This window comes from Dama dama, chromosome 22 (assembly GCF_033118175.1).
Source record: "Dama dama isolate Ldn47 chromosome 22, ASM3311817v1, whole genome shotgun sequence".
Taxonomy (NCBI): domain Eukaryota; kingdom Metazoa; phylum Chordata; class Mammalia; order Artiodactyla; family Cervidae; genus Dama; species Dama dama.
The window spans coordinates 12,427,576-12,444,865 of NC_083702.1; the positions used below are offsets into that span (position 1 = coordinate 12,427,576).

General features: G+C 50.8%; 2 protein-coding genes across 22 annotated transcripts in view; one reads left to right on the forward strand and one right to left on the reverse strand.

The window, feature by feature from the left end:
- RAD52 (RAD52 homolog, DNA repair protein) overlaps positions 1-11,524 on the forward strand; it is a 28,825-nt gene extending 17,301 nt beyond the window's left edge. For 5 of the 9 annotated variants that reach the window (XM_061124670.1, XM_061124674.1, XM_061124673.1 and 2 more), the window contains 11 exons: positions 775-872; positions 1,869-1,970; positions 2,322-2,415; positions 2,564-2,631; positions 4,688-4,806; positions 5,500-5,575; positions 8,699-8,895; positions 9,041-9,186; positions 9,961-10,050; positions 10,376-10,591; positions 11,013-11,524. In XM_061124670.1, coding sequence (XP_060980653.1) covers positions 775-872; positions 1,869-1,970; positions 2,322-2,415; positions 2,564-2,631; positions 4,688-4,806; positions 5,500-5,575; positions 8,699-8,895; positions 9,041-9,186; positions 9,961-10,050; positions 10,376-10,591; positions 11,013-11,074 — 1,268 coding nt within the window. In that variant the 3' untranslated portion in view covers positions 11,075-11,524. Of the gene's footprint in view, positions 1-774; positions 873-1,868; positions 2,183-2,321; positions 2,416-2,563; positions 2,632-4,687; positions 4,807-5,499; positions 5,576-8,698; positions 8,896-9,040; positions 9,187-9,960; positions 10,051-10,375; positions 10,609-11,012 lie in introns of those variants that run through there. The other 4 variants (XM_061124676.1, XM_061124672.1, XM_061124668.1 and 1 more) reach the window with 4 other exon arrangements.
- A 483-nt stretch (positions 11,525-12,007) lies between these two features.
- WNK1 (WNK lysine deficient protein kinase 1) overlaps positions 12,008-17,290 on the reverse strand; it is a 128,693-nt gene continuing 123,410 nt past the window's right edge. For all 13 annotated transcript variants that reach the window (XM_061124666.1, XM_061124656.1, XM_061124658.1 and 10 more), the window contains 2 exons: positions 15,235-15,422; positions 12,008-14,815 (listed from right to left, as the gene is read on the reverse strand). In XM_061124666.1, coding sequence (XP_060980649.1) covers positions 14,498-14,815; positions 15,235-15,422 — 506 coding nt within the window. In that variant the 3' untranslated portion in view covers positions 12,008-14,497. The remainder of the gene's footprint in view (positions 14,816-15,234; positions 15,423-17,290) is intronic.

Here is a 17,290-nt window from a genome sequence, read left to right on the forward strand (position 1 = left end):
ACAGATGTGTGGTTTTATAGGTAATCTGAGGATTTACATGCAGAGATTCACGCGCAGGTCGGCTGAGGCCCCGCGTGGGATCTGCTGGGTGTGCGGCGGGCGCCGGGCCTCAGGGAGCAGCTGACTCTCCTGAGGCGAGGCTGTGCGCTACCAGCCTGCACACTGGCCCTCAGATTGGAGCTGGTGGCAGAATCGCTGGGTGGGCTTGGACCTTGCCTCTGGCTTCTGATTCAGTTGGTCTGGGGTGGGGCCTGAGCACGGTCCCAGGAGATAGTGAAGCTGCGGGGACCATGGGGGCTCAGTGCTATGTCCTTTGTGAACACGGGGTCTTCTGTGCCACACGACTCTCCCATGGCATCATGTCTCCATGACAGTTCAGCTGCTGTGGCGTATGTTTCCTCTTTGACCCCACAGAGGTCAAGGTCATGATGCTCATACAGTAGGTGATCATAAGCTGGTTATTGGCTCTTCCCTGGCATGCTTTTGTAGTTTTGACTTTTTCTATTACAGACATTGTAATTATAACATATAACACATTCTTACTGCAAAAATCACCTTTAGTAGCAGCACCATGCTGGAAGAACTCAGCAGAAAGGTAGACTAGGCCCTGAGGGATTCAGAGGCCTATTTGGTGACAGCCAGGCACTGAGGAGCTGTGCCCCTGACCTGTGTTTAAGGTCCGTGGAGAAAGTGACTTCATCTGATTGTAGCGGAGACTTGCCTTTCACCATTAGCATCCTTTGAAATCTCTGTTTTGCTCTTCTGTTTATTTAGAGTCCACCTGCATCAGCATGTCCGGGACTGAGGAAGCAGTCCTTGGAGGCCGTGGCAGCCAGCCTGCTGGGGGCAGCCCCGTGCTATGCTTTGGTCAGGTGAGTGTGTCCCCCTCTTCTCTGGAAGGGATGAGGGTAAGTGGAAACCAAGACGGTCTGGGGAAGCAGTGAGTAAGCGCCATCATGTATGTAAGCTGCTGTTTTCATCTAGAGACATTATTTGGGCGTTTCTGTTGAGCTCTGAGCGTGTATGGGAGCTTTAGCAGTGCTGGGGGCTACATTTAAATATAAACTGTTTTTGGATAGGTTGCATTTTCATATGCTTTTAACATTCCAAGTGGAACAGACTCTATGTGAAAAGTCTCAGTGTTTCCTGTCACTCCTGTCCCCATGACACTTGGATCTCTCTTTTTGGAGGCATCCAAAGTTTCTGGGGTTTATGGAGATACTCTGTGCTTATAAGGGAGATTCTTGCTTTGTCCATCCACATTCTGTCTGTCTTACCAGAGATCTGTGTGTATTTGTTCTACTTTAATAGGGCCAGGGGAAAACTACCAAGGGAACGAAAATCTAATCAAACAGTGGTGCAGTTCTCTGTGTGCAGGATGGGAAATGGCTGAATTGGAGGACACATGGAAGCAAGGCTTCCTGTCCTGTTTTCTCCTCTTCCACGTCTACATAAATGTCACGAGAGACTCTTGAGACAAGAAGTCTTAGTTTCCTAGTTTTGGCTGGAGAGAGTTGTGGTAACACACTAGTCACATCTAAGGCAGTGGTTCTCACAATGTGGTCCAGTGACCCCTGGGGTCCACAGGACCTTCCGGAGCCTGTGAAATCAAAGTTATTTTCATAATACTACCAAAGTACTGTGCCTTTTTCACTCTCATTCTTTCATGAGTGAGGGTGGAGTTTTCCAGAGACTGCATAGCATGTGCCGATGTCATTGCTCTGGTAGTTACTGGAATGTGTTCCTATGAAGTTTTAATTCCTTGTATCGATAGACAACCCACATGAACAACAGCTCATAGGATCCTCAGTAGATCTGAGCGTAGGGATGGCAGAAATGTCGGTTCAGTTTCCCCTTTCTGGTTCCAGTACCAGTACACAGTGGAAGAACACCAGGCCATCCAGAACGCCCTGAGGCAGAGGCTGGGCCCAGAGTACATCAGTAGCCGCATGGCTGGAGGAGGCCAGAAGGTAGGCGAGTTTACTGCCTGAAAAGTGGGGGCCCATGATGCTGACTATTGGACGAACTTGCCGGCTCCCTCTCTGGTCCTCATGGATTCAGTAGGTCTTTCATTCACTATCACTTCTCATCTCTGGAAAGGGATGGGATCCATCCTTCATTGTCCTCTGAAGTGGCCGAGTCACAGCCTTGAGACTCTAGTCTCAGACCCTAGTTCTCTGAGGTAAGTTCACTGGGAATTTCCCTGGAGTGTTTAGGGTGATTTTGACAAAAGAGCTGGTAAGGAATAAGTAAATTCTAATCCACAGTTAGGTATGGCGAGGAATTTTAACAAGGTGTTTTTTCTTCTTTATTTTTTCCAGGTGTGTTACATTGAGGGTCACAGGGTCATTAATCTGGCCAATGAGATGTTCGGCTACAATGGCTGGGCGCATTCCATCACCCAGCAGAACGTGGGTGAGTGTGCGTCCCTTCTTGGCATCGGCCAGCTTCCAGCCGGATGGGCTGCGGGTGAGGGCCTGGTGGGTGTGCTCCGTCTCTGGCAGGAGGAACACGGGTGAGGCAGGATCAGCACGCCCTCACCTGGCTGTCTTTCCCACCCTAGATTTTGTTGACCTTAACAATGGCAAGTTCTACGTGGGCGTCTGTGCGTTTGTGCGAGTCCAGCTGAAGGTGAGGGTGATGGAGGAGACGTGCGGGGGGAGAGTGAGCGCGTGCGGAGGCTCTGGGCCAGAGGAGGCTGTGCATTCACTCGGCCTTACTCAGGCGCCCGAGAAAATTTTGAGGAGCTCGTTCTCCTGCACATTTTTAAGTGACTAAGAATTTTCACCATATAGACAAATATTTGCAAGGGTGCATTTTTTGGCATATTGTAAAATTCTACGTTCTAAAATAAATCTGCTACATCTTTTTAAAATGTACCAATGGATTCTAAATATTAATACCATAGATTACATGCTGTCATCTATTTTAAAAAATATGTATACAAGCTACTTTTCTTTTGAGCAAGTTACTCTAGTCATTAGAAATTTTATGTTGTTTCTTCTTGAACACATATTTCCATTCCATTTCCCCACTGGCTTTTTTTTTTTTTTTTAAATAATGCAAAGTGATGCTTTTTTTTGGCTGCGTTGGGTCTTCATTGCTTTGCAAGGGCTTTTCTCTGGTTGCAGTGAGTGGGGGCTGCTCTTGGTTACAGTACTTGGGCTTCTCACTGCAGTGGCTTCTCTTGTTGTGGAGCACAGGCTCAGCAGTTACGGCTGTGGGCTCTAGAGCTCAGGCTCAGTTGTGGCGAACGGGGTTAGTTGCTCCATGGCATGTGGGATCTTCCTGGACCAGGGATCAAACCCGTGTCCCCTGCATTGGCAGGCGGATTCTTATCCACCACGCCACCAGGGAAGTCCCCTACTGGCTTATATTATATGATTGAAAATCTTTTATTAGTAACTATTGCGCTTGTCTGCCTGTGTCCGTCTGTGTATGTGTAAAAATTTGGAGGGGGGAGTAAATTTCCAGTGACTTTAAGGCTCTCTATTAAAACATTTCTTTTGGATTGAGATACTGTTAATATTACAGGTGTTATTAACACACAATAGAGTCAATTGTGTTTATTTTGAAGAGACAGCAAAACTGCATCAAAATATAAAATTTTATGGAAAACACATTTCTTAATAAGATGGATGAAGCTTTTTTTCTATTGTTAATATATGTATAGTTAATATTACTTATTCCTAAACATCTAGCATTAATTCTGTTCTGACTTATTTTTGTAAATAGTACTGAAAACCTTGGGCTTCCCGGGTGGTGCAGTGGTAAAGAAACCCGCCTGCCAATGCAGGAGACGCAAGAGACACAGGTTCGATCCCTGGGTCGGGAGGATCCCCTGGAGAAGGAAATGGCAACCCACTCCAGTATCCTTGCCTGGGAAGTCCCACGGACAGAGGAGCCTGGTGGGCTATGGTCCATGGGGTCGCAAAGAGTTGGACATGACTGAGCGCACACACACACAGATTGAAATCCTTATTCACATACACTGGGACTGGAAAGAGTTTCATTTTAGTGCTATTCATTGACTGCTTCTGAGTTATATTTCAGAATCACAGTGTTATCATCAGAAGTTATATTCAGCTCTTTGTCAGCTAACAGCTTGATCAGGCCTACCTTTGCTTTTTGGTGGAAGCCGAGAAGCAGATTCCACCTGACTTGTGAGAGGATTTGCTATCTAGTCGTTAGAATCAGTTAAATATAATATTTCAAATGGTATCCCAAAGGTTTTCTCTTTAACTTTCTCATATGGAGTGTGGTTGACCAGTAATGTTGTCCATTTCAGGGGTGCAGCAGAGGGGACTCAGTTATACGTGCATCCCTTCTTCTTCCAGTTGTTCTCCTGTTTGGGCTGTTACAGGATGCTGTGCTGAGCTCCCTCTGCTGTACAGTACCTCTTTGTTGATTAAATACAGCAGCGTGTATATGTCCGTCCCGAACTCTAATTATCCCTCCCCCACAAGGTTTTCCTGCTGTGCGGTAGTGCATCTTAGTAAGACTTGGGCTGGGTTAGACTCGTGCCTTTTTATGTAAAGAGGAAGAGAGGGGAGAACACAGATCCAGTCCAGGAGGCGGCCCTGGAGGACTGTCCCTGTCTGAGCATGGCTGCCTGGAGACGAAGAGAGCCGTGAGGGATGGGCTCTAACTCCTCACGGTGGGGCCTGACCGCCTTTTCTGCCCCCAGGATGGCTCGTATCATGAAGATGTGGGCTACGGTGTCAGCGAGGGCCTCAAGTCAAAAGCCTTGTCCTTGGAAAAAGCCAGGAAGGAGGCAGTAACAGATGGGCTGAAGCGGGCGCTGAGGTAGGCAGGCACCATTCATTTCAGAGCTGTCCCCAGCCCCGCCCCACCCTTAGCCCCAGGCAGCCTGTTTCCCTGTCTTTCCCTGCTGCGCCTTTACTCCAAGGCCCTCTTTGGGGAATACATGGTAGGATCCTGTTCTCTGCGGGACTTTGCCTCCGCCCCCACCCTCCCCTCCCCTCCCCACCACAGGTTGCTTCCTCCTCGTAGCGCACCTGTGTGGTTCTTTGTTATGTGCATGTAACATAGTTAACTTAGTTACACAGAGCAGGGTTTTAACCTTTTTGGTGGTTAAAGATGCCTTTGAGAATTGAATTACCAGAAAAAAAATACAGGTAAAACTTGCTTTAAAAATTCGCAGTGCCACAGCCTGTAGGGGATCCTAGCCTCCCAGTACAGAAGTCTAGTCGTGAAGGTTGTGCCCCTGAGCACATGTGCTCACGCACTGGGGGTCGCAGCAGTCCCTGGGAAGGGATCTCGGTCCTGGAGCTTGTGTTCCGCGGCAGGGAGGACCAGTGGGCTTTGTGAGTGGCTGACTCACACCCTATGCTCTGGGGCAGGGACCTACGACTGTCCCGCTCACTGCTGTCTTCTCAGAACATCATCGAGAAGCAGCCTGAACAGAGGCTGTAGCCCTGCTCTCCGCTGTGTACACGTAACTGTTCTCAACCCGGTTCCACTCTGTCTTACCCTTAGAAGTTTTGGGAACGCACTTGGAAACTGTATTCTGGACAAAGACTATCTGAGGTCACTGAACAAGCTTCCATGCCAGGTATGTTGGAAGTGGGGATGGTGACTCTGCTGCCCTTGTGTCTGAGTACGTGGTGACGGAAAGGGACGTGAAGACACGGCCAGCTCTGGAGAGGGTCGGGAATGTGCACTTCCACCGTCTTTGAACATAAGAGCTAGCAGGGACCAGTGGGCTCGTTTACAGCCGAGGACGATGAGGCCCAGAGTCCAAGGTGGAGAGGAGTGTGCTTGGCAGAGGTCTGGGATGGGAGCACAGGGCCCTCTCAGCCCACTGCCACTTCTTACAGACCTCTAGAGCCTCAGCGGCCCAGCCTTCTGCTCTTCCGCAGCTCTCTGTCTGGAAGGGCTGGATTCCTGTTTGTGTAGGTGCGTGCCACGTGATCTGCACGCTTGCCTTCGGAGAGTGGGGTCTGGAGCCCAGCGTGACCTGGGCCGGTCAGGCGCGGGAATGCCCCTGATGCTGCTGAGTGTGGCTGTGGTTCTTCGGGCCCCTGCAGGGCCACCACCCGCCCGGGCAGCCTCCCTCTGCTGTCCTTGGGGGCCTTTTTCTTGTGCTGCCCCTCACAGAGGTGTGTGTCAATTGGCAGAACTTCGTTTGTTTCTTTCCTTTTTTAAAATCTTTTTTATGTATCATTGGACTCAGTTTGCTATTAATAATAATGTTTAGGATGTCTGCATCTGTATTCATGAGGGATATTGTAGTTTTGTTTTGTAATCGTAGTAAGAAACAAATAGGAGCTTCCCTGGTGGAGTAGTGGTAAAGAATCCACTGCATAAGCAGGTTTGATCCCTGGGTCGGGAAGATCCCTGGAGAAATGAATGGCAACCCACCCCACTTCTGCTCTGTGCCAGGCCGTGGCTGGGGGCGAGTGGCATGAACATCCCACCTGCTTGCTGTAACTTTGTTTCAGTTTCACGTTGGCCTGAGTGCTGGCATGTCTTAGCTGGTCACTGGAGCTCTTACAGGGGGATTCTAGTCTGTTTACTGTTACCTTGGTGTCTCCGTGAGGGAGGGCGTGGAGCTTCCTAGTCGGCCGTTTTGTTGACATGACTGTATTTTTTCACTTTTTTTAAAATGAAGTATAACATATACACAAAAAGCTGCGAAAGTCATAATGGCACAGCCTGGTGAATTTTTGGAAGTGAACATAGCTGTTTACACCTCAGATTAGGGAAACAGGACATAGCCAGCTCTCTAGTACTTTTTTGCTCCCCCCACTCCATTCAGTTTTCTCTTTTTTTTTAAACCTTTGGCCATGCTGTAGCTTCGTTGCTGTGCTCAGCATGTCTCCAGTTGCAGCGAGCGGGGGACCCCCGTGGTTTTTGTGCACAGGCTTCTCACTGCGGGTGGTTTCTCTTGTGGAGCACAGGCTCAGTAGTTGTGGCGCTCAGGCTTACTTGCTCCATGGGGTGTCTTTCCGGACCAGGGATTGAACCCATGGTCCCCTGTATTGCAAGAGTTCATAGTTTAACTACTGAACCACCAGGGAAGTCTGACTATTTTTTTTGAAAGTAACTTTTTTTTTTTTTTAGTCTTTTAGTCAGGTTTATTCCTGCTTTTAAACTTTATATAAATGTAATTGTTTGGTTTGCACTTTATAAAAAGTGTTGTGTTAAAAAGTACAGCACAGATATATAGACAATGGACACGTGATAAATGTTCAGCTGGATGAATTCTGAGGCAGACACCGCCGTAGCCAGCACCTGCCATCAGGTCGAGCATCCCCGCTTCCCAGAGTCTCCGGGTGTGCCACCCCCTCCCTTGTTACTGCTGAGGAAACCACGTGCATCACAGGCTAGTTCTGGTTGTTCTTTACTTTTTGGACTCACATTATGAACTGTTTTGTGTCTGGCTTTCATTCCACCTGTGTGATTCATTTGTGTTGAATGTAGTGGCGTTTTATGTGACACAAGTCTACAGGTGGTTTTCCCATTCTGACTTAATAGGCGCTGGAGATCTTCATAGCTTTTGGTTGTTGAATAGGGCTGCCATTAGCATTCTTAAGCATGCCTCGGTGCTCACACACCCATTTACTGTGGAAATTATTAGCGAAGCTCAGAGGGTTCGGCATATGCTTGGTTTTAGTAGGTTCTACTTCCAGTTGTTCAGTACGGCACATAGCAGTATGTGAGTTCCAATTATTCTGTATATTCAACAGCATTTAGCTTTATCAGTCTTAAAATTTTTTTCAGTGCTCATTTTCAGTTTTTTTTTGTGGTGGTAAAATAAACATAAAATTTACCTTCTCAGACATTTTAAGGGTGCAGTTCAGTTGTACAAGCCACATTCCTAATGTGGGGTACTCACCACTACCATCTATATCTGTAACTCTTTGCTGTTATAAAACAACTCGTACCCACTGTCCAGTGACCCCAGCTCCCTCTCCACACAGCCCGGCACCACCGTCTGCCTCGTCTCTGCTGCTCGCTACCCTCGGTGCCTCTTGTCAGTGGGGTCATCTGTTTGTTCCTGGCCTGTTCACTGAGCGCATCATCCTCAAGTTTCCTGGCATGAGCTCATTTGCCCTTGAGTTTATTTTTTTGGCAGCACCATGTGGCGTGTGGGGGCTCAGTTCCCTGACCAGGGATTGAAACCAGGCCTTTGGCATGAAAGCCTGGAGTCGTAACCACTAGGTCACCAGGGAACTCCCTGCAGAAGCTCATTTCTTTTTGACTGACTGACTTCCCAGTGTAGATAAGAAATTTCACAGTGTAATGTTCATTTTCAGGTTATCTTTACCAAAATGTAGTCATCTCCACCCAATACTCTGTTCTTCCATGAGCCTCACATTACTGAGTGAGGCTTTGCTTGTGGAGCACAGGCTCTGGGTTTCTGTACTGTGATGATGCACGATCATTTCCATAGAAAAGTGTGTCAGGCCCAGTTGCCAAGGAAAGATTGAAGTTAGATTTTACAGAGTATTTTGCCCTAAATAAAAACTTAAGTGTGATTCCTTCATATGAAAACCCCGTTAACACAGAATGGCGCAGGTGGGAAATGGAGCTGTTTTACTCTACACAGAGTTGGAGTTACTTGCACTTGTGGATCCTTTGTCTCAGCTTCTTAGGACCTTGAAGGAACGAGGGCAGAGAAATGCGGAAGGGGCAGGAGCAACTGAAGGAAATTATTCTCTCTCCTCATTAGCCGCCTCTTGAAGTGGATTTAACTAATGTAAAGAGACAAGATTTTGAACCATCTGTTGAACAAGCCAGATACAGCAGCTGCCAGCAGAATGTGACTCTGGAACCCCCTAAAGCCCGGGAGGTGACCTCACCGTGCAGACTGAGCCACTCAGCTGGCCCCCACGGTGTGACGCAGGGGGACAAGGAGAGCAGCTCCCGGTACGGCCGCCTGCCCTCACCTCTGCTCCTCCATCCACTTGCACCTTCTGAGCAGCACGTGGGGCCGTGAGCCCCCTTGGGAACTGTGTGCTGTTGACCAGGTAACTCGGAACTCCCCCAACACCCCACTGGTCTCCTGCTGCAGAAGCCTGGCCCCCGGCACCACGGAGAGCGAAGCCACGCTCCAGCGGAAGCTCCGGCAGAAGCAGCTGCAGCAGCAGTTCCGGGAACAGATGGAGAGACAGCAGCAGGCTGCCTCCTCTGCCCTGTCCGCCGGAAGGAAGGACCAGGGTGAGAGACTGGGGGGCACCTCTGCCTGGAGCGGCAGGTTAGGTCCAGACCAGGGCTCGGTACACATGGGGCCAGGGCTTCAGAGCGCCGGGTCCTGCCCTGCGTTTCCCCGTGGGTGAAGACAGTGGTCCCCGGGGGAAGGAAACAGACAGCCCCTGACGTCACCAGAGCTGGACCGCTCCGGTGCCAGGGCTTCTTCGGGCTTCAGTTACTCTGGCCACATGGACATGAGCTCTTTGACTGTAAGGCAGGAAGTTGGGTGTGCAGGTGATGGGGCTTATGGCAGTTCTTTCTTCATGAACTTGTGTTTATTTCAGAGTCCAGATTCATTGGGAGTAGTAGATACAGATTGTTTTGAAGTCTTTTCCAGAGACTAGAAACAAAGACAAAACGGATTTTTCCCAGCGTCTCCTTAAAAATTAGTAAGATTCTGACGACCTGGTTCCTGTTTAGTTCTTTAAAACTCCCCTCAGCACTGGCCAGCCGAAATTAATGAAAGGAAAAGCCAACAATGGATTGTGCTGGGGCTGTTCTTAGACTTATTATTCTGAGTCTCTAGCTTCCAACCCAGACTTCTCCGTTTTTTCTCTAGTTTGATGAGAACATGGTGTTTTCAGCTCTAGTTTATACAGATGAGTAGGTGGGACTGGGACATAGGGCCCCGAGCTTGATGTGGCTGTGCGGGGGGGGGTAGCCGGGCAGCTCTGCACGCACCCCTGAGGCTGCCCAGCCCCCCGATGACGAGGGAGCTCGGCCCGCCGCCTCTCTCTGCAGCGCAGCCGCCACCGGTGCCTCCTGCCAAGCCCAGCCTCCCCAGGACCCGCTCACCTTCGGAGCCACTCACCCAGAGAGACCTGCTCCCAGGTAGGCGGAGCTAGAGGACTAAGGCCTAGTCAGCAAACAGGTCAGGGGCCTGTGAGTCCCTGGCCGTCACGCACACATCTCAAAAGAGGCACAGGGATCTTTACTTCTGTCGGTTCTGTTCCACGGGGATGCGAGCGGCCCAATGCTGGGTTGAGTGCTAGCGCGTGTGCAGCTCCTCTGCGGCACCGTGGAGGCCTGGTGTACTTCCACAGGATGGGCAAAGAAGTTCAGATGCCGTCACGGGGCCCTCACGACACAGAACTTCTCATGACCTGCTCTTTTCTCTCGTTTGTGTTACGTTTTCCCGTGACCACCGTCCTTGCAGACAGTCTTGAAATGTGGGACATGGCTATGGATGCAGAGGACAGCGTGCTCAAGCCCTTGTTGAAACCAGAACCACCGCAGACCCCTACCATCTCGGTCCTGAAGAACCACATGGAGACCCAGAACAGGATTCCACAAAGCCTCTACCACCAGACTCCACAGGCACAGTCTGGACCCTGGCACCTCCAAACTTTCAGCCTTAAACAACAAGCCACAGGTAGCCGAGTGTTCTAGGAGCAAACACCAAAGGGAACCTGGGTGTGTGTGATTGATTCACTGAATCTTAAAAGCAGGATGACATTCCATTTTAAGATGTCCGGTGGACTCCTGTCAGAGGGGCAGCAGTGTAAGAACGTGGAGGACAACTAGTTTAAGAGCCAGAAGTTCCCGTGGGGTAACTCTTCAGCTATATTTAACAGCTGTGGTTAAACGCAGGCTCATCTTGACTTCTCCTGCAACTTGGTCTCGTGTTAATGGAGGGATCTGTCCTCATGTAACAATTCTCATTCTTGGGCTTTTGTGGTTAAAAGTAGGTAAACTAGGACTGTTAGCTAATGACTTCTGGATTATATCAGTTGTTATTTACTCCTCATTTTAAAGTCACCGCAGTTATGTTTGAACAGTTTCCTCTTCCACAGGGGACTGTGATTCCTCTAGGAAGAATCAGGACATGAAGAAGAGGAAACTGGATCCACCTTAACCAAGGCTCAGGTCACCTCCTGAACTCGGTCCTGACGGGACTTCATTTTGGTCCTGAAATGACTGCTCCTGCCTGAGGAGTGCGCTCCGCTTCAGGGCTCTGCCTGCTTCATCCTGAACTCTGCCGGAGGACTTGGCACCTGCTCACATCAAGTCGGGCAGTTGGGAAGCTCTGCAGAGACTCAGTGCCTTTTCTTGGGCTCCTCACTCTCTTTATTCCTAAGCTATTATGTTAATGAAGACAGAAATCACCTCGGCCTGTGGTAAATCCCTGAGTGACCTCTGACCTCTTGCTGTGGGGCCCCCCGTTTTCTAATGCTGCCACGCAAGATTGCAGTCTTCATCACTATCGTTCATCAGCTAATCATGAAACAACTTCCTTTTTCTCCTAAGACCAAAGAAAAGGCATTTTTAAGAAAGCAAAATTAAATCCTACCCTGTAACAATATAACAGGCGTATCTCTTCTTATTGCAATTCACATTGTTTTTTAAAAACAAACGGAAGGTTTTTGGCCACCCCATGTCGAGCATTTTAAAGATTCTTTTTTAAGATACAGTGCTAGCGCATTCAACTACAGTGTCATGTCAACAGTGTTCATATGTAGCCGAAAACCAAAAATCTGATGTAAGCAGCTGTTTACATTTATTTACCTGTTTCAGATGCAAAGGGGCCTCATATCCAGTCCAGAGGCAGCTGGAGCCATGGTCTTGGCCACGCCAGCACCCCCGATCCCTCACCTGAGCTGCAGAGATTTTTTTTTCTGGTTTTGGTATTGTTACCACGATCTTCCTCATCTGCAACATCTTAGTTCGGGTCAGAATTGCTGTTTGAAAAAGTTTCTGGAGATAGGAATCCAGTTATAAATTGCACACAAGTCATATCAGAGCTAATGTGATCACGAAAAGGCACCTGCTGAAAATGAATCCCCACAGCTCAACAAAACCAAGTTCGGTTTATTCGAATGGCTTCATCACATGTCCACAAGCAGAAAGTGCAACCCACAGTTAGTGCCAAACAGGAGTGACAGCTGCCAAGAATCCCTAAGGTTTGAATTCAGTTTATTTTTTTTTTAAACAGTGTACATTGTTAAATAATGTAAGGAAAACATTTATAATTCAGAAAGATTTTTTTAATGTGGAAAAAGATACTCAAAGTGTACTATTAACACGAAAATAATTTAAACAGTTCAGTAGCACTGGTTCATTCCTCTAGGCTTGTTATTTCATCCACAGGAGGGGAAAAAAAATCAACAGTAAGTAAAACCAGTTCTTACTTTCCATGTGCGTGAAGAGACCTCAAAATCATTAAACCAAAGTGACAAGACAGTCGTGCTGCATTTGGCTCCCTCCTTTGGTACAAAGTCCTGTCTCCTCTGTCCAGGTATCTGTTTCCCATTTCCTCGGCACTTCTTGTTCTGTCCTTACTCTTACCATTTCCCGAGGATTATAGGCAGAGAGAAAGTAAAAGCAAAGCTTTCAAAGCAAAGCTTGGAGCACCTGCCCTTCTCATCTCTTACCTTCCTAAAACCTCAGCTTTCATTTGTATCTTTGGGGCCTTGCTAACTTAATAAAGAAAATGGCCAATGAAGGACGGGACAGCCAGGCTCTTCCTGTCATGGGAGATTCCTGGGGTGGGCCACTGAGGTGGCTGAGAGTCAAGAGAAGCAGCACCCCAAGATTAAGAGTCCTGGCTTCTTGCCCCATCTGCTGGGAGAACAGAGATCCCCAAAACAGGCAATTGGGAGAGTATTTCCTGAAGTTTCTGAAAATAAAACTGCCCATCACAACTAGACATAGCACTAAATAATACTGGCTGGTTGCAGTTATTACTTGAGGGGAGTCTCTCTTTATATGAGAGTATCCATTGTCATTCTAGAAACACAGGTAGCCAGGAGATTATGACCCTGCAACCCTCTGGACATTATACAGAAGTGAGGAGGAACAAGCAGCCATTCCTGCAGTGCTTATTTCAGATGTGGGACCACCTGCCACAAACTGCAGGACCCCACGTTGAGAAATACACGCTACGTTTGCACCAAGAGGAAAGCAAGCCAAACAATTTTTCTTAGAGCAACTTTCTCCATCTGAGACGTTTCACTATCACACCTCCCAACTTAAAAACTAGCCCCCACCCCCTTCCTTTCTCTTCAGCCATTTCTTCTCAATCTTCTGTGTTCAAGCCCAGCGCAGGTAAGTAAGGCTTAGGGCAGCCGCTGGCCAAGCACCAAGTCTTCAGAACACGTCTGTTCTCCAGCCTCTAGCCTCTCAGCACCTATCGCACACCACACTCAGTCTGTTAACTGCCCGATTTGGTGACAGCATCCCTCCTCACTTGTCCTGAAACAGTTTTCTGCTTTAACCACTGATGTCAACTTAACTTCTCATCCTGCTCATCTTACAAAATTGTTAAATGACTTGAAAAAAAATACCCTTCCAGTTTCCTTACAACATAGTCCACTGCCGGGTCACACGGACCCACGCTGTCCTTCCACACGCCCTCGCGGACCACGGTCTGACGAGAAGCTGATGCAACGGCAGAAGCGACAGAAGTCCAAGGCACTAAGCGTCCAGCAAGCGGCACTGGGAGGACGGAAGGATTCAAGTCGAGTGACTTTACAAGTGTACATTCACATTTATTTATCTAGTACAATGGAGATACAAAGGGGAAAAGTGAAACCTCAGTAAGTAAGGACAGAGCTAGCCTTTTTAAGCCTTTCATATTTTACTCTTAAACTACTGTTGTCCAACAACATTTATACATCACAGTGTTTCCACATCAAAACTGATGGCAAAGTTACATGTCCGCAGGGAACTTAATTTTTTTCCTAATTGCTAATGCTGCAGTCAAAGCTGCGAGTATCATTTGCTTAAAGCACTAATGACCTATTGTAAGAAAGGGCTGAAACCTCCATCCCTCCCCTGGTGTCTTCACTGGGTTCTAAAGATTGGTTGGATTGAGGTGGGGGGTAGGGGGAGACAGGAGAAAAAAAAACAGTGGGGGCGACAGGGTAGGAGAGAGCCCGATAGTTTAAATTTTTTGTCTTGTGGTTTATATTCTTGAGGGAGTAAGTAAGGGGCTGGGGTGGCTCCCACAATGAAGAGCCCCACCACATGAAAATGCAGACGGCTCTGCTTTTCCAGAGCTCTCTAGGAGCCTTCTGACCAACCCGACTTCCCAAGCGCTCACTGCTGGGTCTGGGCGACGACAAAGCACACAAGACAGCTGCCCTCTCTCCTCCCACTCCAGGCGGCGGTGAGGGCAGGGGAGAGTCCACTCCAAGGGCTCTAAGCGGGATTAAAACATTCCTTTCTGGCAAGAAATGACCAGTTAAATGCAGCACTAGTAGTTAGCATACAGGCTATTCCCCCCCACCCCCCACATTCCATCTCCTGCCCCCAAACCTGCCCCAGGATCGCCTCGGGTCTACGTGGTCCGCAGGTTGGAACCTGGGGGGTTGCTGATGGATTTCTGCAAGTTGCTGATGTTGAAATTCTGTAAGGAGGCTGTTCCCACAGGCTGGAACTGGCTAAGCGGCTGGGGTGCCGGGCCACCCGTCCCACTCCACTGCGTGCCAAACGGGGGGGCAGGGAAACCGTACTGCTGAGGGGGGCACATGGACTTGGGGAAGTGCCCTAGAGAGGTAGCTGACGCTGCAGAGCCGGGGGCAGAGCCGCCCAGGTTTGAGGTCATGGAGACGCACAGCTGACCGGGCGCGGAGAACTTCCTTGCCATGCCAGGGCCCTGGGGAGAGAATAGGCCGGTGAAGCCGTGTGGGTGGGACAGGCACAGGGTGAGGGAGAGTTCTAGGACTGGGCTGCTCTGACCTTCCAGAGTCGGGGGAACAACTCCCAGACAGCCTTCGGTCACCATCACTGGCTCCTGACACTCACCACATACCTGTTCTGACTGGAAGGGGGTGGCGTCGCATGCCTCGTGTGAGCAGCGCGAGCACACGCCATTCAGTGTTAAGGAAAGGGGAAGAAAGGCTGGGCTGACTCGGTTCAGAGAAAGGAATCCAGGGAAAGAAACTAAGGGACCTGGCTGATTTCTTTCTTGCCGGAAGTGCTAGAACTCAGGAGCCCCTGGAGGTGGTCATGGCAGGGTCCCGTGTGCCCAGTGACACTCGGACAGGCAGGAGGAAGCACGAGGGGCGCGCTGACCTCATAGCTCACGTGTCCTTTGCTTCCCCGCCTGCCTGAGAGACTCATGGCGTCCCGGGCCCAGTTGTCCACCAGCTTGTGCAGGTCATCCGTGAACGTGCCCTTCCTGCTGGACGTCACGGCAGGAGGCGGAGCCGGGGCGGCCTGGCTGCTCACAGCTCCCCCAACGGCGTTGGTGCTGCTGGTCCCTGAGGTCAGAAGAAGCAACAAGGCATGCCCGTTAGCAGGGACTTGGGTGGTGACTTCAGGGAGAGGAGAAACCTCCCACGATGATGAACGGCAAGCCCAGGATGGGGGATGAACCAGGGAGCCATGCAGAAAGGAGGTTTCAGGGTCTCAGGAGCCAAACGCTGCGGCGGAGCAGGGCCGGGGGAGGCTCTCCTCAGGAGCTGCCGGGGAGGGATGAGGGCGGGGGGGCTCGCTGCGCCCGTCCCCGCGGTGTCGGGAGCACGGACACTTGCTCTGGGCCTCTGTGCCCAGCACCCGCTGAGGAGAGCTGTGTGCTGTAGCCGCCAAGCCTGGCTGCTCTGGACGCTGCAGGACAGGGCACGCGATGAGGGCCCCCCGAGCACAGGCAGGGTCCCCGCGGGAGCCGAAGCACTGTGAGGACAGGCCTGAGGGGGGCTGGGCTCCCCAGCCACGGGGGGCCGGGGTCTGGGGCGCGTTCAGCCGTTCTTCCACAGAGAGGGAGACGAGAGAACGCGTGCTCTGTTCAGAAAGCTTCTTCACCTGGGCCCATAAACATGAACGCAAACATGAACTTGGGAGAGTGAAGGCTCAACCTCTCCCAGCTCCCCGTGAATGAAGCAGCACGAGGACGCGAAGGTTCTCTCTGCTGCGCCCGAGCCTCTTGGCTCCAGGAAGCCGCGGCGTCCCCGAGGACGACCCCGGCTGCACCGTGGCTGGCTTCTCCCACCCTGCCCCTCCGCAAAGAGCAGGCACTCTCTGTGCACCCAGGGAGGTGGGCGGTGCGGGGAGCAGGAGGCTCTGGGGCTGTGATGAAGGGACTCTATGGTTTGATGAGGAAGAAAGGAGTCTGTGTCCTGCCTGATTTCGGCTCTGCTGGAGGGCACACTGGCGATTATTCGAGAGGCAGGTTTGAGGGAAGAGGGAAAGAAGAGTCAGGGTCTCGTGTATTCCCCGCACCCCCACTTTCTTACCAGATCTCACATGTGCTGCGGAGTAACTGTAAGCGGCCACTGTAAGGTGTGAGCCAAGAGGACTTCAGATCCCCAGTCAAAGCCAGGGCTGAATGTCTAAACGCGGACACTGCCCGCTGTCACAGTCCAGCAGTGCCAGAAGCAACTCCACCCCCACCCCCAGGCCCCACGACGGGGAGGCTCACCCGCCTGGGCCGGGCACCCAAGCCCAAGTGCGGGAGGAACAGCCGTCGTGAGGTGAGGCTGCCCGGCGCAGAGGTCCCGTGCTTCTCAGCACCCAGGCAACACGGGGGCAGGGGGTGGGGGCTGAGTTCCCTACAAAGCAGAACCCAGGAGGAAAAGTGGGACGCACAGGACACAGGCTTCCGGGAAGGCAGGAGGGAGACAGCGCAGGCGGGGGACAGGGGTGGGGATGGGTGTCGCAGCGCATGCATGGGGACCATCTCACCCCCCGCCCCCGGGGTGAGTGACCACGGCGGCGTGAGCTTGGTGGCGAGTGAGACGATGAGGACGACACAAAGGATCACAAGTGAGCATAGCTGTCAGCAGCCCGCAGAGGGGAGCGCTGCTGGTCACAGGCTGGGCTCAGCTGGGTGCCGAGGCCCCTCGACATGGCGCGGGGTGGACACTGGGGGAGCGTCAGCCACACAGGCAACCTTCTCATTCTGGCTTCTGAAAACCGCCTTCCCGTGAGACGATGACATACACACACCCCTTTCCAAGCAGAAATTAACTCTGGGAAAAGCTGGCTTGGCTACTAAACCCAGGAGAATGGAGGTGCATGTGGTCCGTGGCAGCAGGAAAGCAGTGACGAGACCGGCAGAGCAGGCGTTTCCGAGACACGGCCAGCCTTCAGAGGACACTCATTGTCCTTTAAACCCTTCTCAGTTCTGCTC